The following is a 20,606-nucleotide window of genomic DNA, read 5'->3' on the forward strand; positions in this document are numbered from 1 at the left end:
AAGATCATGAATACGGCGCAAAACTGTGTTGTTGGAAAGTGGCACAGCTTAAATTTTTTTACTCAACTTGTCACTTAAAATACATGACACTATTTCATTTTCACATGGTTTTAGTAGTGATTCTGCAATTGTGTGTGCTTCTCCTGCAAGTGCTGTGCGCCAACTCACTCTGTAAGAAGCCTCTGGCTTTTTCATTAGCATGTTGATATTTTTTGCTCATAAATAGTTTACTCTTCTGATACTCATTTAGCCTTCGCTTAAAAAGGCAATGTCTTTATCTTTGTACGCTGCGTGGTTTTGCTCAAAGTGACGATGTAATCTAGCAGGTGCTAACGAACGGTTTGGCAATATTTTATTGCAAAGTACGCATTGTGCTTCAGGACAATCTTCATTTCTGGCACTTGTGAATCCAAATGACAAGAAGCTATCATCATATTTTCTTTTCTTTGTTTGAGAAGAAGATTGGCTAGCATTGCGTGCTTTTCTTTTTTTATTGACTTGTCACTTGTCTCTGCTATTTGAGGAACAGTAGGTACAAACCATTTCGGGCGTGTTTTCTGGATTTTTACTTGTATCTTCTTTCTCAGTTTCTATAAGTGCCGAACAGGTAGAAGTAGTAGTAATTTTTCTCTGAAGAGTTCCCTGCTTTAACCAGCTTTCCAAATTCATGGTTTATTGGTAAAAAAAAAAAAAAAAAAAAAAAAATTTGAACACTTTGAAAAAATACAGATCTCAGAACCTGACTGAAAAGGATGCTGATTTTAATAACTCTTGGAAAGAACTGAACTTATACAGGATTTTTGAGTTAGACGTGGAGCAAAAAGATTTGAACACTTTAAATTATATAGTTAACAGTTTTTTGCCCCTGATTGAGCCTTTCAATGTCCATACCTAACAGAGCTTTCTGTTTCCCTACTTAATAGAGCTTTCTATCTGACAATAACAGAGCTTTAACTATCAGCTCAACTCTCGATCACTCCTCTACCACGAGACAGTGACAAGTGACTTATGTAACGGACCGTTTTGCACACAAGAGGTTTGTTGTGGTCGTGACTTAAATATGAATATTAATCTCTTAATACAAAATAATTAAGCAATACGGAACAACATTAATATTTTTATAGTTCATGGTATTATGGTCGAATATGTGGATAGAAAATACACAAAACGTAATATAACTATAATAAATAAACAGATGCTAGCAGAATGTCAATTTACCACAATAATTATACAATACAAAACTACAACATATTACTTACAAAAGGTTGCTAAATGTTATACAAAAGGCTATTACAATTGCTAAATGTTACAATGGATTCATATTACTTACAAGGCCCCAGCCCTTTGGCTGGGGTTAAGTCAGAGCTGGTACTACGTTTTAGGTTCAGTCAGGTACCGGCAAAGAGAGCCAGAGTTTCTCCTACACCTGGTTTTTATTCAGTGTAAGTAGGCTGGCCTGTGATGTCACTGCCAGAAGCACATGTCTTCCTACACACTGCTCCTAGTGGTGCCTCCAAAGCATTACACTAAATATGCTTTCTTTATGATGTAAAGTCATTAATTAATAGATACCATTACAAGGTTAAAAACCGTTTAGGCGATATTCCCCTTTCAGATGCACAGGCAGCTACTGCAATCACCAATCTCCCGAACTGCAAACACAAATTCTCCAACTCCCGAACTGGAAACACACGGATGCTGTTAAATAGCCAAACAGGAAAAACCATACAAACAGCTTACACTCTTGGCAGTCGCACTGTAACAGCATAAAATTCAAATTTCCCCAAGAACGAGACGACACTTGGTTTGAGGATCAAGCAGAACTGATTTACTGGGTCTACCTGCCCAGCTTTTATGCAGGTCTCCCACCTGGTGGACACTCCCCTAGGGGACCAGATGGGAAACTGGGACACAAAGGGTAAAAGGACCAATCACAAGCTTACACATTTAAACAGATCCCACAATGCATTGCAATCCCTCTCTGTCCTGGAGATAATTGGGAAGTAATCCAATTATCTCCAAGGACAGAGGCAAAACTTCATTAGCCACATGTTAGTAAAAAGACATAATTACACAGTGTTACAATTACTGCATAAAACATATACATTCAACATATCCCCAGATAGCTTAGATCTGAGCGCACATTACCGAATGGCGCTCAGTGTTTGTGTAGTGTGTATATATAGAGAATGCAGTGTGTGTATACTGAATGCAGAGTGTGTTTGTGTAGTGTGTATAGTGAATGCAGAGTGTGTGTTTGTGTGCTCCAAGTCTCAGTACAGCAGGGATTAGCAGAAGCATAGTCCAGGGAAGCCAAAATCAGGGAAGCCAGAGATCAGAGTAGTCCAGGAGGAAAGCCAAGGTCAGAAGCCGGAATCAGACAGGAAACACTGGAACGCAGGTACGGAGAGACAGGAACCAAACAAGGGAACCAGAGTCAATGAACCGACATCCCTCCCAGGGTGAGGCAGGCTTTTATATCCAGCCAATTAATATAAGATACAGGTGTGCAGAGCAGCCACGGGTAAGTTCAGCTCCCAGTGCTGGAAACAAGGCGAGGACACCTATTAAAGCAATACATGAATGGCTGGATAGCACAGTGGCAAAAGAGCAGGATTCACAAAACCAAGGTCCAGTGTTTAAATCCCCTGCTGGGCACTCCTGGGGTGACCTCGTCTGGCAGACTGGATGTCGTGGCGAGAACCGTGACAAAAAACATAAGTATAGTTAGTCTATATGGATATATACAGAGATACCGTATTTATCGGCGTATAACACGCACTTTTTCTCCCTGAAAATAGGGGGGAAATCGTGGGTGCGTGTTATACGCCGATATCCCATAATTACTTACCTGTCTTGAAGCGTGGGCCGGTGTTCAGCGCGCATAGGAAGTGTGCACACTATGGGAGGGAGGGGGGGAATACTATGGGAGGGAGGGGGGGGGAATACTATGGGGGGAAGGGGGGGAATACTATGGAAGGGGGGGAGAATACTATGGGAGGGGGGGAATACTATGGGATGAGGGGGGGGAACACTATGGGAGTGGGTGGAGAATACTATGGTGGGGGAATACTATGGGAGGGGGAGAGAATACTATGGAAAGGGGGGGGGAGAATACTATGTAAAGGGGGGGGAGAATACTATGGAAAAGGGGGAGAGAATACTATGGAAAGGGGGGGGAACTATGGGATGAGGGGGGGGGAATTTCCTTCTTAAAATGAGGTGCGTGTTATACGCCGATAAATACGGTATATATGTGTCTGGGCTGGGCTCTTTTTCTATAAATATAGTTACAGAAAAAGGAAATGTGTCTGTCTTTGCATTTTTGTTACAAAATGGAGTCACATCTACTTAATGGTGACTTACAATATACTTTTATAATTTCTATCTTAAAGGGATACTCCAGGCACCCAGACCACTTCTGCCCATTGAAACATAAAAACATAGAATGTGACGGCAGGTAAGAACCATTCGGCCCATCTAGTCTGCCCAATTTTCTAAATACTTTCATTAGTCCCTGGCCTTATCTTATAGTTAGGATAGCCTTATGCCTATCCCACGCATGCTTAAACTCCTTTACTGTGTTAACCTCTACCACTTCAGCTGGAAGGCTATTCCATGCATCCACTACCCTCTCAGTAAAGTAATACTTCCTGGTATTATTTTTAAACCTTTGCCCCTCTAATTTAAGACTATGTCCTCTTGTTGTGGTAGTTTTTCTTCTTTTAAATATAGTCTCCTCCTTTACTGTGTTGATTCCCTTTATGTATTTAAATGTTTCTATCATATCCCCCCTGTCTCGTCTTTCCTCCATGCTATACATGTTAAGATCCTTTAACCTTTCCTGGTATGTTTTATCCTGCAAGCCATGAACCAGTTTAGTAGCCTGTAGCGGAGTGCAGTAGTATAATCCACGATCTCCGCTGGTATCACAGGTAAATCCACAGTCAGCGCTAGAAAGCAAGGCAATATCCCAATCCTCCCAATGACCGGACGAAACACAGTCTGGGAGTCAACTAACTTGCTTTATTCACAGACTTCCATATTTATGCAGTTCCCCATGCAAGGGGTTTCCTTACAGATGTTACAGGGGATTTCTCCCATCAGGCAGTGTAATTATCCCAACAGGCATTGCTGCACGAGAGGGATACTCCTACTAAAATGGACGGTTAAGTGGATTATCCCCTCGTGCAGCAAAACCGACAATTCACATAAAAATCTGTATTTTACACAATATTCATCTCTTTTACACGAACAGCCGTTCCGTAGATAGCTGGGGTCTGCGGGCACATTTAGTGAGAATACCGCTCAGATCCCAGCTAAACTAACCGAACGCCGCACAAAATACATTTAACCATCGAGTTCGGTTTGAAACTACCGAACACCGATGGGGAACATAATGTGATGAGAGCGGAACTCCTGAACGCTCTCGAAGTCCAGCGGTGTTCGTATCATCGAGTAGCCGTTTTCAGTTCCAGGCACTCGACGACCGAACACCGCTGAAGAGACAAAGGATCCAAGATGGCCGACCGCCGCATGGTCGGTAGTCGAACGGCAGCCACCTAGGAGAGCCTTTAATTACCGATTGCAACATTTTTGCAATCGGTTAACGAGCGCCACACGTCTCTAAGTGGGTGGGCTATCAGGTGGGCCTGTATTCGTTTCACGAACAGCCCGGATAGCCGCTGTTCGTGAAACAAAGTATCTGGATGCTAGCTGCATACGGCTGCTAACACACGAATCCCAATGGCAACATAAGACAGGCAGAATTATATACAGAGTACAGCAAAGAATACGGACAGCCTTTAGACAGGAACAGTTCAGAAGTGGCTAGGTTTGCCACATAGCCCTTCTCTGAACTCTCTCTAAGGTATCAATATCCTTCTGGAGATACGGTCTCCAGTACTGCGTACAATACTCCAAGTGAGGTCTCACCAGTGTTCTGTACAATGGCATGAGCACTTCCCTCTTTCTACTGCTAATACCTCTCCCTATACAACCAAGCATTCTTCTAGCATTTCCTGCTGCTCTATTACATTGTCTGCCTACCTTTAAGCCATCAGAAATAATCACCCCTAAATCCCTTCACTCAGATGTTGAGGTTAGGACTGTATCAAATATTCTGTACTCTGCCCTTGGGTTTTTACGTCCAAGATGCATTATCTTGCACTTATCCACATTAAATGTCAGTTGCCACAACTCTGACCATTTTTCTAGTTTACCTAAACCATTAGCCATTTGGCTTATCCCTCTTGGAACATCAACCCTGTTACATACCCAGAAAACCAATCTGGCAAATTTCAATGTGCAAACATGGAAAAAGGGAAAGCCCTACATTTGACCACTGTAAGTTTGCAAAAGCCCATAAAACCTGTACATTGGGGGCACTGTTGTACTCGGGAGATGTTGCTGAACACATATTGGGGGTTCTCTTTGTCAGTTAAAATGTCATGCAGAATTTCTTATTTTCTCATACTCTTCTAGATTTTATTCATATTAATTTCTGTTTCATATATAAATGTTATATAAAATGAAAGCCGTGTTTCTCCTGAACAAAACTATATGTTATAAGTGTAAGTGCACTTAATATGAAAGAGGTAAATTATGGTTGAACTACATGTAGCGCACATTGCAGGTTTGTTTACTTTTTTTTTTTTACATCACAACTTGTACAATTGGCTCAGTCCTTCTGGGGTTATAGTAAAAATAATATAGCTACAGCTGGAAATGAAGCGGTTCTGTCAGCTGGTTTGTGGAATGAGGTCTGATAGTTACAGGAGAGGTGGAACTGAAGCGGTTCTGTCAGCTGGTTTGTGGAATGAGGTCTGATAGTTACAGGAGAGGTGGAAATGAAGCGGTTCTGTCAGCTGGTTTGTGGAATGAAGTCTGATAGTTACAGGAGAGGTGGAAATGAAGCGGTTCTGTCAGCTGGTTTGTGGAATGAGGTCTGATAGTTACAGGAGAGGTGGAAATTAAGCGGTTCTGTTGGCTGGTTTGTGGAATGAAGTCTGATAGTTACAGGAGAGGTGGAAATGAAGCGGTTCTGTTTCTGTTAGCTGATGGGTTGAATTAGGCCTTAAATTAAGTATATGAATTTATACGCTCAAACACACAAACTAATATATATTTTTTTCCAGAAAGCGAACATGGGCAATGAAAGGAATCTGATGGCTGACAAGATAATAAATCTAACTTTGGAGATCATCTATCTTCTAACTGGAGAGGTGAGATGTCGTTATGATATCTGTGTGATCACAAGAAGTATGCAAGGCAAGCAGAACACAAATAGCAAATGAAGTGGGAAAAATGTATAAATACATACTCTGACTTATGCTTGTTCGGATTCACATGAGTTATGTGTTTGGAGACCATAGAAATTATGTCACAAAAACTAAACTAATACATTACAAACATTACTATTAAATACACTCACAGCATCCTATGCAGGAAGCAAAGAAACTCATGTTAAGTCTGCAACTCCCAGAGGTTAACAGTCCTAAAATGCCTTAGTCACTCCCAGGGGCTCTCGGAATCCTCATGCACCAGACAGAGCAGGATTTCTCAAAGCCCACCCCCACTGAAATAAGATATGTAAATAGTAAACTCTTAATCCCGCCACATTTCCGCAAAAATCACAATCACATATTTGTCTTCATATCTACCAATGATAGTCCAATAATTATCAACTTCAACTATACATAAATATATACATATACATGTATATCAGAATGGACTGGGCTAAAATCCTTAAAAAGACCACCTTAGGAGATTGAGCGTCTAAATCGGGGTAGTCAACCTGGTCCCTACCGCCCACTAGTGGACAGTTTGCTGCTCAGGGGTGGGGGTCAGGGGGGAGGACATTAGGGCCCCCCCTTATTAGTATTTAGGGCCCCCACCCACCGCTCAGGGGTGGGGGCCAGGGGGCAGGACATTAGGTCCCCCCCCCTTGTTTTACTGTAAGACCCCTGTGGCGGAACCCACCTCGCCACTGGACATTGGAGGGGCCTGGCTGCCTGCCTCTTACCCGCTGACTATGGCCCCTGGAAAACTGGTACATTTAAAGATTTATATTTGGGCTTGTTATACTGTATATTGCTGCTACTGGCCCTTTTAACAGCATCTATGGACACATTGGGACTTTTGGGACTACTGTCCCTTTAAGACTGTGAAGCATATTCGAGTGTACTGCCTGTAATATTATATATGTATTTATATATGTGTTAAGTTTATCCTGGGTGATTTGTATGCAGCATTCATCTGATTGTTCGGTAGAATCACTCCATTCAGTATATTGAGTGAAACTACCGAACAACCAGACCACCCAGGAATGAGTGTGCCTCCAATTACCGTTTGCAACAATGTTGCAAACGGGTAATTGGCAATCAGTGCAGTGTGGTCTGTATCCTCTGGGTGGCCGCCATTCGGGAGCCGAACACGTGGCGGCGGCCATCTTAAATACCGAACAGCGGTGTTTTGCCGTCGAGCGTCTGGAACTAAAATCGGACACTCGACTAGGCAAACACCGCTGAGACCTCCAGACTTCCAGGATTTCGTGGGGAAACGCCGTTCGGTAGAAAGAAACTCACGAACTAGGGGATTCATGCGAATCCCCCTTAGTCTCTATAACACCAGTAATTCGTCTGTTTCATTCACTTGTTTGTGACCGACTGCAGGGCCAAAATGCATGCAACTGTTTTCAGATACTTTACCCATGCGGTCGGTCAAATCTTTGGAACCTCATATCTCCCGAACCATTCCTCCGAATGACTTGAATTTTGGAAATGTTGTCCCCCTGAATAAGGGCTATCCAGCGATGCTGGATTTAAAGGTGTACCCCCGGTTTTTGGGGTACATCCAGAACTTGGCTGGAAAAGTGTACCGGATAATTGGGTTTAATGTTATCTGAGGGGAGGGGATGTGTGGGCTGAACCATGTATGTGATTGGTTAATTTCATCCTCCCCCTGGGAGTGTCCTGTATGTATCTGTTTGTAATAAAAGCCAGGCTGGATGTGCCAGTCAAGAGTTCCTGTTTTACCCTCAAAGTGATGTGTCGTCTCATTATTGGGGGAAGGATTTATTGTATGCTGTTCCAGTTGACTGCTAGGAGTACAAGCCTATTCGTATGGTTCCTATTCAATGGTCTACAGCATTCATATGCTTGGGAGAATTTAAAGGTTTCTCGGATTCGGTGATTGTGGTGTCTGCCAGAGTGCTTGGAGTCCTCAGGAAGCACTAGGAGCATCCATTAACGGAGGTACCAAGTCGGGGTGCCAGGCGATCCGTTACAACCCCCACCCGCCGCTCAGGGGGGAAGGACATTAGGCTGCTCACGGTTTAGTAGACATGCCCCTACTCGCGGTATAGCAAGTAGGGGCAAAATTTACTAATACTAAGTAATTTTTACTTAGTATTAGGGAGTTATCTACTAAGTGGCTGCAAGAGAAGTGCCGAAGTCCCGAATTGCGAAGGTTCCGGATTTCGGAATACTGAACCAAAAAATTTCCCCATGCACATGCCTAGTTTTTAGTGTACCTACACTTTCATTTTTGTGTTCTTTAGAATTTATGTACTTTAAAAATGCTTTGGGGTTGGTTTTGCTTTCTTTAGCTATTATTTTTTCATTTTGAAGTTTAGCAAGTCTAATTGCCTTTTTGCACGCATTATTTGCTTCCTTATATCTTATTTAGGATGCCTCTGATTTGTCCGATTTAAATGCTTTAAATTTCCTTTTCTTATTTTTAATCTCTTGTTTTACTTCTCTACTAAGCCACATTGGTTTTAATTTGTTTCTTTTATATTTATTTCCCAATGGTACATACTGAGAAATGTACTGTGACGGTAGTAATCAGTATCACTGTCTAGTATTCCATTTCCCAATAGCAGAATAACTCCAATAATCCACAGGAACAAATATCGCTGGTATCGCCAAATAATCCACACATGAGCCAAAGCTTAATGCTGGGACAAGACTGTTTTACTGGCACAGAGGGAACACAATTTATACAATACAAAACTCCTCCTCTGGGCCAGGCTAGATCATTGGGTTTGAGCAGCATGCTAAACTCAATTATCTACTGGCCAGAAAATTTACAGTTTTACAATTTTTTAAAACAATACTTTCCATATCACATATCAATATAAATACATCCCTGGGTAGCTGATGGTCTGGGGAGCAACATACTTAAATTTCACGAAAATCCGTTCAGTAGTTTTCGTGTCGCGTCGTGTGGAAGTTTGACCGGCTCACCGTGTGTTGTTATCCGATTTAGAGTTCCATGAAATTGGGGCTAAGAGCCGGTCTCTGTTTGTGTCAATTTACACGAAAACTACCAGGGTTAGAATGCAGAGAGTTCGTGGAAAGTGCTCCCCTCATTTGGTACTTTGAATTTCCCGAACGCCGTTCGTGTCAAGTTCGTGGAAATAAATCAGACGGGACTTCCATGGGGGACCGGGTCATGCAGGAGGGCCATGCCGAAAATAGTTCCAGGCGCTCGACACCTAAGTCCCGCTGACCGGCCGTTCGGGAGTTTAAGATGGCCTCCATTCATTGTTCTCGCCACGTGTTCGGGTCCCGAAATGGCGGCCACCCAGGAGCACTCCATTAACTTGCGGTTTCACAAGAAGTTCTAATTGCTACCCAGGGTGGTCCTCGTTCGGTAAAATAGCTATTTTACCGAACAAGGGCTTTTGACGAATAGAAAGTAACGAATGAACTAGTAATAAAAGTAATAAATCCAACAAATACAGTAGCAGGGAGGGAAATAGTCGAATGAATGGAGGGTGATTCTTCACAATGGCCCCCCTTTTACTCCCTGCTCCGGCAGACCTGGTTGGACCTTTCCTGGTCCAATAGGGGCTGACGGGAAGTCCAATGTTTATTCTGATAGTAAGCCAGTTTGACGTGACAGCCCGTCCGCATTCCCGTTTTGGTTGCCTGGGCGGTAGTGGATAGTGAAGTCATATGACTGAAGGGCCAAACTCCAGCGCAGTAAACGGGCATTATCCCCTGAGACCCGGTTGAGCCAGACCAAGGGATTGTGGTCAGTAATGAGAGTGAAGGCCCGGCCATAGAGATAGGTGTTACAAGACTGTTACCAACCAGGATTATATTGACTATTTTGTAACTTATGACCTCGGTACTTGAATGCTGCACCCTCTCCCAAATGGAATATATATACCCTAGTTCGTCAAACGAACAACCGACCACCCGACTCCTGGCGTGTGCTGCTACTTAACCCCGGTCACCTCTCAAACTACCGAACGGTCGACCACCCGGCTGAGTGAGAGCGTGTGCCACCAATTGATCACCCAGAGGGTTGTGGTTTGCGGTTAACCGCAGGCTAATTGACGGCCCCAGTATATATCCGTTCGTGCCTTATCTACTGATGGTTAAACTACCGAAAGAGGCACGAACAGGGACCACCTTCAATCCGGCGTGTGGCCTCAATTAGAATGTGGAATGTTGCAGTTAACCGGAGATTAAGTGCCCCTTCACGGCGGGCTAAATTCGTATCTCAAACGGCAACGACATCCAGCCAGAGAGCGGGAATTCGGGCACAACTCTGGCCCTTATTACTTCGAGTTGATGCCGAGGTCCCGCTGCCTATTGTTGCACCTCAAAACATGGCCGCCATTTTCAGCTTGCGACCCAAACACACGAACAGACTTTCCCTTGACGAAATACAGCAGCGGGTTCGTGAGTTTGAGTTGCTATTCGTTGAACTAATACACACGGACTGGAGCTATAAAATGAGTGGTGAAAGTACCGAAATAGTTATTAAACTGTTGGAGTTATGTATTTTTAATCGGTTTTCTGTATGTAAAATAAACGTGGGTTTTGGGCGCTTGGAGATAATTGTATTACTGAAACCGTTGGATTCATTATCTACAAGCTGGGCGGTAACAAGTTCAAATGATACAGTGTCTTGTGATTGGTTACCTTGTTGTATTGTACCTGTATCCCACCAGGTCCACAGGGGGCTGTCCTTGGACCTGGGGACTTGCATAAATTGCCATGCTTACGTGCCAGTAAAGTCAGTTTGTTTTACCCTCAACTCGTAGCCTCGACTCGTGTTGTCGGGATCCGGAAATCTTAGCTTTGCTATAGCTAGTGGGAGATTCTACACTTGCAGGTTTCTACCGACTGGAGCATCGTTCGCCTCTCTGACTTCGGAAACAAGGACATCCAAGCGATCCAACCTCCTGCTAGACCGGAGGCAATCGTAACAATAGGGAGTGAGTTTTTTGAGCACCCAGACCTTGGCAGCAGCTTCCGACTCAGGTAGGCTACCGGGTGCTCTCCTCTGTCCTCTCCGATCTGACTTAATACTGCCCCCAGTCCAAACATTGAGGCGTCTGTGTGGACAATAAATCTTTTGTTAGGATCTGGGGCAGCCAACACAGGAGCATTAATTAGAGCTTTTTTCAACGCTTGGAAAGCCAACTCACACTCCGGGGACCACAGGACTTGTCGGGGTAATTTCTTTTTGGGTAAGTCAGTCAGGGGTTTGGCTAGAGCGCTATATTCTGGCACAAAGCGTCTGTAATAGCCGGCTGTCCCCAGGAAGGCCATGACTTGTGTCTTGGTATGGGGAGTGGGCCAATTGGCAACGGCCTCGATCTTACCGGGCTCTGGCCCTTGCTTACCACATCCGACCCGGTGGCCCAAATATTGTACCTCCGCCATACCCAAGTGACACTTGTCCGGCTTCAAAGTTAGGCCGGCCCCCCTAATCCTATCTAACATTGACCCTACGTGCTCCAGATGTGCCTCCCAGGTATCGCTATAAATGGCGATATCGTCCAGGTAGGCACATACATAGTCCTGGAGACCCTCTAGTAGGCGGTTTACCATCCGTTGGAAGGTGGCCGGAGCGTTCTTCATCCCAAACGGCATAACCCGGAATTGGTAGAGGCCGAACGGGGTGATGAACGCTGATTTGGGGACAGCATCCTCCGCGAGGGGGATCTGCCAGTATCCCTTACATAGGTCTATTGTGGTCAGATACCTCCCCTTGGAGATGGGGTCAAGCAGTTCGTCCATCCGGGACATTGGATAGGCGTCTGTGACTGATTTGTCATTGAGCCGCCTGTAGTCTACACAGAAGCGGGTTGTACCATCCAGCTTCGGTACTAGAACCACAGGTGAAGCCCAAGGACTTTCTGAATGCAGCCGGAGCATCACAGCTGTTGTTCCTCGTCAATATTAACATTAGGTGGTTTATAACATATCCCAACCAATAGTTGGTTTCCCCTCTTTTCCCCCAAGCAGATATTTACCCATAAAGCTTCCACATCCTTCCTTACGTTCTCAGTTCTACCCGTACTAGAGAGGGGCTCTTGCCTCGGCTGGTAGAAGGAACAGTTATATCCAGTACAGCTACTCTCGAGCTGATGCTCCCAACATCTTCACTCAAACAGGCAAATCTGTTAGGCTGCACAAAGTCAGGACTAGCTAAACCTTTTCTTCCCCCAACCCCCTTTCTACCACGTGTAACTGTCACCCAAACACCTGCCTGTTCCCCAGCTGTCTTGTATTCTCCGCACTTCACCAACTACACCCACTAAACTCTGCTCAATAAGAAGCAGACTCCTCTCAAGATTGTTGATCTCCTCAAGTGTTACAATTTGCTTCTCCAGATCTCCAATCTGAGCTGCCAGAGAAGCAACTCGCACTTATCACAGCGGTATGGGCCCTGGACGGATTCATCTAAGCATGCATACATGTAGCAAGATGTGCAATGAGTCAAACCTTCAATCTTGCCAACACTAATTTCCCCCGATAGAAAAAAAACAAGTATGCAGGACTACTTTATACATAATAAATACCTTGTGTGTTTAAACTCGTACTTAAAAATAGCCTATTTAAAAGAAACTACATTTAAGCAACTGCAAGTGAGAAAGCTCAGTGAGTTAGTTGTGGGTTTATGAAGATATACAAAAATACGCACAGGTGAAAATTAAAGACTTACTACCTCATAGGGCTGCATAAACAAAGTGATTTAAACTCCTAAATAGCAAACAATTCAGTAGTGAAACTGTGGGGGCATGATCTATACAACAAAACTGCTTCAATAAGCTAAAGTTGTTTTGATGCTTTTTTTTTTAAATTAATCTTTGTTTTATTGAGATGATAGCATGAAACACACAAGGATCAAAATGACAGAGTTTGACAGCTTATGTGATACACAATTCCAGTCATAGACTTCGCTGAATGACAATAACATCTTTTTACATTTTTTTAATTTTTTTTTTAAGAAAAAGTGTAGCGGAGAGCTAGTTATAGCCGCAGGACTTTTTCTCTGCTGGGTACTCCAACAGCTACTCAGGAACATACAGGATACTTCAAGAAGGCAGACATAAACATATAATAATCCATGAATATCCCATCACCCTTCCCAATAACTGGACAACACTCAGTATTAGGAGCAGAACTAAACTTTTAATGGCCAAATTGGCCTTCAATGCAGGTTTTTACCAAAAGGTTACCACCCAGGGGGACCTTGTTGTGCACAGGTAAAAACAGTACACAACCAAAAAACACAAAGGCAGTTAATGAGTCACTCCCATACATTCCACACAATCCCTCCCCTCTGTTAGGAGATAATTGAGTTAATTACTGTATCAATTAAATTATGTCCAAGCGAAAAAATAAAAATTTTCATACATTTCCAGAAGTACCCCCAAAAACCTATCCTGCTCCCACAATTCAGATATCCCCTGATAGCCCCGATCTGAGGGAGCATCATACTGAAAAATCACCCAGATTGGTTCAGGGGTTCGACAATTTTATAGAAGGTCTTAGTTTTACCGACGGCACACAATGTGTAAGCCGAAAATAGTTCCATATGTTTGCTCTCTGGAGGAGTCTACGGGGGTTTGGTGTCGGCTGGAGTGCTTGGAGCCCTCTGTAAGTGCTAGGAGCATCCTTCAACGGAGGTACCCAGTCAGGGTGCCAGGTGATCTGTTATAGTGGTGGGATGGCATCCTAGTGCGAGGAGAAGCAGCTCAGAGACACCAGTAACGATACGGATTTACAATAGAGGGATAGAGCTAGCTACCGTGCAGCGTCCCTATCTACAACAGCATGGAGCGAGCAAGACCCTGGATAGAACCCTGCGAAGAGCACCTCAACCTAATACGTCGCTACGAGGACGACGCTTACATTGAGGAGGTAAAGAGGCAGTTGGTCTGCTATGGCCCAGACCCATTGAACAAGGTGATCTTCCAAGTAATGCGCCAGTTGAGTGCTGAGAACCATGCGGCAATGGTCTTTGAGCAAAAACTGTGGGGGTTGAGGATATGGACACCTAATCTCCAGCGGCAGTGTGCGCCCCAGGGAGCCGAAGGTGTCGTCCTTCCTCCCCAGCGGCAGTGTGAGTTCCAGGGAGCCGAAGGTGCCGTCCCTCCTCCCCAGCGGCAGTGTGAGTTCCAGGGAGCCGAAGGTGTCGTCCTTCCTCCCCAGCGGCAGTGTGAGTTCCCGGGAGCCAAAGGTTTCGTCCTTTTTCCCAGCGGCAGGGTGAGTTCCAGGGGGCCAAAGGTGTCGTCCCCCCCCCCCCCAGCAGCAGCAGTGTGTCCTACGGAGAGCAGAGACAGTTGGTCTCTTTCTCCAGCAGCAGGACAATATTACGGGAGTGGAGACAGTTGGTCTCCCTCTCCAGCGGCAGCCTGACACCAATCTTCCAGATGGCGCAGATGGGACCGTGGTCTCTGTGCATGATCCACAGGGATGCTGGACAGCCTGTCCAGATCCCCAGCTACCATCGCAGAAGTATCAGGATGAGGAGGTAAGCCAATTCTCCCCACCCCAGCTAACTCCTAACTTGGCCCCAGGGTTAACAGAGGAGATGTTAACCCCCACTGACCCTCATGTTCCCCTGGCTAATGAGCCGGACTATGTCCCAAGCACCCTAGCAGAAGAGCATGCAGCTGGGCAGAGTGCAGTTGGCCTCTGCCCTCCCTTTGTCCCTTGTCCAGAGCATGATGTCCTGCAGGCTATACCAGCGGAAGAGCTGGCATCAGGGCAGAGTGCCGCTGGCCTCTGCCTATCAACCCCCTTGTTACAGGACTGGCCTGCACCCCCCTCACCCCAGCAGAAGCGCTGGCATCAGGGCAAAGCGCCGCTGGCCTCTGCCCCTCAAGTCCCCACAGCGTGTTACCCCATCACCCCAGAGAAATACCCAGGTGCAGTAACTGTTTGTTGTGGGTGGGCTGCTCTTGCACTTTGCTGTTGTGGGTGGGTTGTCAGACTAACTCAGGCACCGACCGACAGAAGGTTAGGTACCTGGTTAGTCTACCCCCCAAAGGGGAGATATGTGGCAAAAGTAACCTCGCCACTGGTTTTTGGAGGGGCCTGTTTGCCAGCCTCCTGCCCTGCGACTATGGCCCTGGGATGTATTGCCCTTCTAGGAACTGATCTGTGCATAATGGATTTTTATATTGCTGTTCCTGGCCCTTTAACTCCCAGAGAAAAGGATTTGTACTGTTAAACTGGCACTTTGGATGCAGTCGAAGTGCCGAAGTGGCCACCATTCGAATATCGAACACGTGGCGGCAGCCATTTTAACTCATTCGAACGCGGTCAGTGGTGTGTGCAGCCAAATCTATGGAACTGTTTTCGGCTATCCAATTGCACAAACACCGCTGACCCGTACCTTCTACTCCACTTCGACACTGCGGCTGGAGACTAAGTCCCATTCGAAGATTCGAACACTTGAAACTCATTTTCTCCGTGGAAATGTTTTGGGCATGAAAATGTGCTTGCGGTCGGTCAAAAGTGACTTATACCTATCTCCCGAACAGCTGAACGGATTCAAATGATTTTTGTGTATGTTTGTATTTGAAATGTGCTGATTAATAATAAGTGACTTTTATTAATATTGGATGTATAGTTTTAGAGTTATGGAATTTGGGTAAAAAGTATGTTTTAAACTGTACGGATAATTGGGTTACCTCTCAGGCTAAGGGGAGGGAATCTGTGGGTTGTAACCAGTGTGTGATTGGGTAATGTATAATTGTCTGTGGGCGTCTCCCTTGCATGGGAGAATTGCATAAAAGCAGAGTGTGTGTCAATAAACCAGAGTTCTTCTTCACCCTCAATCTAGAGTCCTGTCTCTTATTGGGGGAATTGCTGTATCACTACAAGGGATTGCTATGCTCTGCATGCTCCCTTGGATAATCACTTCTAAGCTCTTTTAAGAGCTTGTTCCTGTCTTGCTCTCTGGAGGAGTCTACGGTGGTTATGGTGTCGTCTGGAGTGCTTGGAGCCCTCTGTAGGCGCTAGGAGCATCCTTCAACGGAGGTACCCAGTCGGGGTGCCAGGTGATCTGTTACAGGGGTTTTGCCCGAAAGAGGCTGTCTCAGTCCTAAATACCCGCCCCTCTTCATCTCCCTTTCTACTTGAGTTGTTTTTGGATTATTTCCCTTCTCCAGCATCGCCCAGAAGTGCTGAAGGATCTTGTCTATTCGCTCGACTGAGCGCTTCACCATGTTACAGCAGTTGATGGAGGCCCGACCGCCATTTTATTCAGATCGCCATCTGCAATGCCTGAACTGCGGTGTGGTACTAGAACCAGCAGAAGCACGTGTGTCAAGACAGTGGGGACCGGTATAACCCCCAACGGTCCAAAGGGGGGAGAACTGGGCCAGGAAGATGATCCATCAAAGAGCTGCCCTAGGCTATCGGTAAGTAGGTAAGGCGGCAGCCATCTACCTCACCCCCCACTCGAGTGGGCCACAAGCTCCGGATGCTCAGTCACCCAGCAGGGCTTCACAACGTCCAGACCAGGTTTCTGCAGGCTTAGCAGTAGGTACTTAAATTACAGCTGCCAGTTTTTAGACCCAAAAGGGATCAAGTTTTGCTTATTTGGAGATTAACAAGTAAGATCTGGCAGGAGTTCTTCTGACACGCAACCTGCCACCATGGTGGTCTGGCCCTGCCCCCATTGTTTTGGTGCTTATAGTGTTCCTTTAACCCCTTAAGGACAAATGACGTGTGACATGTCATGATTCCCTTTTATTCCAGAAGTTTGGTCCTTAAGGGGTTAAAGTGTTTTGTCACTGTATCAGTGTTTAATGCTAATTTTGGGCACGGGATGTAATTACATGGGTAAATTAGTATGGGTTATATGCTGCACATTAAATATTGCATGTAGTTATGGTAAATTAGTGCCACTTTTTTCTTTTTTTTTTAACAAGAGAATGTTTGTTTTACTGGAGAGATGTGACTAAAAAAAGATTGACAAGAAAAAAGTTAAATTATAATTGGTTTAGCAGATTTGTTGGTGTTTTTTCTAATAGTGTCTCTTTTAACATTAGGAATATATTGTTGTGAAGAACTTAAGTAACCATGTTGCATGCAAGAGGCCCCACGACTCAGAAGGGTTTTGTAGGTCCCTGAGCCGAAACACAGACCAGAAGATCCTGGAATTGACCAATAAAATCATCGAGCTGCTGACTGGAGAGGTGAGGCTGCTTTTAATAAGACATTATACAGTAAAAGCAATTAATGTGTCTGTGTAGTAACTGTATCATTGTGTAACAGATTCCCATAAGATGTGACGGTATTACTGTGAGTTCCTCCATGGAAAACTGGGAAAATTTAGGAAGACACCAGGATCTTGACAAGAATGCAGTAATGGAAAAAGTGCGACCATTAAGAACAATGGGTAAGAAAAGGTTTGATTTTTGGGTATATAATAGGACTGTGTAATGAGTAGCCGATGGGAGAATTACTTTTTACATGAAACAGCAGATGGTTGACCATGCCTGTGTATACAAATATAAAGATATGTATGTCTGTTACTTTAAGGAGTTATCATCATAATCTCCACATGTCAGTGTACTGGTTATGGTGCTAATAGGTTGGCCAAAGTCTGGGGGTTCCCAAGCCACTTATGGTACAGCCCACTGCTCCTTATTGGTAATTCAGAAGTTCCACTAACACATTACCAATATTTAGATGGCCTTGATTTACTCAATGGGTCAGCTGACTCACACTGTCAATCAATGTTGTCTAAATATGGCTGAAATTGCAACTAATGTTGATGTGGGACACCTAGACTTAGCATTGGGGCGACATAGCCAAAGCACCCCTGCATTTGACCAGTTCACTATAAAACAGTCTGCCCCAAAACTGGGGGATGGTTCTGCAACCTAATGGTACCATAACCTCTATATCAACATGATTGGGGTACTTAGCACTATTTTTCAGGAATTTTTACATTAGCAAAGAGGTTGTCTAACAAAAGTCTATGTCCTTCCCACAGATAACTCTGAGGCAAAAAGTACATTAGAAGATTTTCACATCAGTTGTATTTCATTAGATTACACAAACAAAGAGAAGCCAAGGAAAACTATTCAAACTTTGACTGATGAACCAGCCTCATGTGAAGATGTCACAGAATTGTCTGAACCCACAGAACATCCACATACAGAATATCCATCTACTTGTATTAAGGAGGAACCAACCTCCAGTAAAGAAGGAAATCTTCCAGACATTTGTACACCCACGGATTATCCATCCACTCATATTAAGGAGGACACAGCCTCATGTGAAGAAGAAATTCTCACAGACTTTTATACATCGGCAGAACATCCACAGACAGAATATCCATCTACTTATATTAAGGAGGAACCAGTCACGTCTGAAGAAGGAAATCTTACAGACATTTATAGACCCACCGAATATCCATCTACTCGTATTAAAAAGGAACCAGCCTCATGTGAAGAAGAAAATCTTACAGATATTTATACACCATCAGAACATTTCCAGAGATGTTACACATCATTTCTTATTAAAGAAGAATGCACTTCATGCGAGGAAGGCACAGTTACAAATATTGAAACTTGTGGAACTACAGTGCGTGTAGAGACTGAATATGCATCTATATGTAATGATGAAGAATCAACATCTCAGGTGACTGACCATATAGACACAATGTATAACTGTGCCAAGTGTCTAGAGACTTTCACAAGTAGAGTTGGGTTTATCGAACATCAAAAAGTTCACAAAATGGCCATCTTGTCATGTTCTGAATGTGGGGAACAGTTCTGTAATGAGTCAGAACTAACTTCTCATCAACAGATTCACATAGGAGATTCCTCGTTTATATGTTCTTACTGTGGAAAATATTTTACTAAGAATTCGCACCTTTCTGCTCATCAAAGAATTCATACAGGTGAAAAGTTATTTGTCTGTTCCTATTGTGGGAAGTTTTTTACGAAAAATTCCCATCTGGTTCGACATTGTAGAATTCACACAGGAGAGAAACCATTTTCATGTTCTCAATGTGGCAAATGCTTCAATAGAAAAACTAATCTTGTTACACATGAGAGAATTCACACGGGAGAAAAGAGATTTGTGTGCTCGGAGTGCGGCAAACGGTTTTATTATAATGCAGACCTTAGTCGTCATCAGAGAACTCACACTGGCGATAAACCATTTGAATGTTCACAATGTGGGAAATGTTTTACAAAAAAACTCCATCTTGCCTCCCATCAGAGAAATCACTCTGGAGAGAAGCAGTATGATTGCTCTAATTGTGGAAGATCCTTCTCGAATAATTCACATCTTCTCCAGCACCAAAGAATGCACACAGGAGAAAAGCCTTTTCCGTGTTCTGAATGCGGAAAATCATTCATTAACAAAGCAAACCTTGCAGCCCATCAAAAAATCCACAGCAGCAGCAGGTCTGTTATTTGCTCGGAATGTGGTAAATGTTTTCGTTGTAATGCAGATCTTCACAAACACCAGAGGATCCACTCAGGAGACAAGCCCTTTGTTTGTGCTTTCTGTGGAAAATGTTTTACCAAAAAATCGCATCTTGTTACCCATCAGCGTATTCACACTGGGGAAAAGCCATTTTCGTGTTCAGAATGCGGAAAAGGTTTTACGAGCAAAGCAAATCTTATCACGCATCAGAGAATTCACACTGGAGAGAAGCCATTCTCCTGCTCAGAATGTGGTAAAAGTTTTGGAGGAAAGAGTGATTTAAATCGACACAAGCGAATTCACACTGGGGAGAAGCCCTTCACATGCTCTGAGTGCGGGAAATGTTTTGGACACAAAAGCAATCTGAATAATCATGTTCGCATTCACATAGTAGAGAGGACATTGGCATTACAGAAAATGGTGTAAAGATTTAGACATTTCTAAACCCCTGGATAAGATCATATTCCTTTATGTAATAGAACTTACTCAGTTATGTTAACTTTATTTTATATTGCTTTCTTCTTTTAATAAATATTATGTAACTAATTCTACTAGTCCAGCATCACGTTTAAACAGTATGTGCACAAGTCGTAGTGTACCTGATTATCAAAAAGGAGACTTGTTCAACTAAAGAGTGGTTTTAGCAATGTTTCCAACCACAGTGGGGTCTTTAACTTGTTAAAGACCACAGTGGGGGGGGGGGGTTGATATATTGCTAGGTTAACTAATTGATGAAATAAATCTCCTTTACGAACAATTATGGTGTTGTTTATTTCAAGGTGTAGACACAACCTGGGATACTGAACCCAGGTAACCTGTAGGTGCATTCCATCACTGAACAGAGACATAGTTGAAACCTCTACCCCTACCTTCCTGTTTTGCACATGGTGTCGT

General features: G+C 44.0%; 1 protein-coding gene across 1 annotated transcript in view; it reads left to right on the forward strand.

Annotated features, from left to right (window-relative positions):
- The window catches only part of LOC134574882 (uncharacterized), a 63,698-nt gene extending 43,325 nt beyond the window's left edge, over positions 1 to 20,373 (forward strand). The window contains exons 10-13 of the mRNA XM_063433929.1: positions 6,138 to 6,224; positions 17,318 to 17,464; positions 17,544 to 17,667; positions 18,268 to 20,373. Coding sequence (XP_063289999.1) covers positions 6,138 to 6,224; positions 17,318 to 17,464; positions 17,544 to 17,667; positions 18,268 to 20,138 — 2,229 coding nt within the window. The 3' untranslated portion in view covers positions 20,139 to 20,373. The remainder of the gene's footprint in view (positions 1 to 6,137; positions 6,225 to 17,317; positions 17,465 to 17,543; positions 17,668 to 18,267) is intronic.
- Positions 20,374 to 20,606: the final 233 nt, after the last annotated feature.

Source organism: Pelobates fuscus, chromosome 10, assembly GCF_036172605.1.
Source record: "Pelobates fuscus isolate aPelFus1 chromosome 10, aPelFus1.pri, whole genome shotgun sequence".
NCBI lineage: Eukaryota > Metazoa > Chordata > Amphibia > Anura > Pelobatidae > Pelobates > Pelobates fuscus.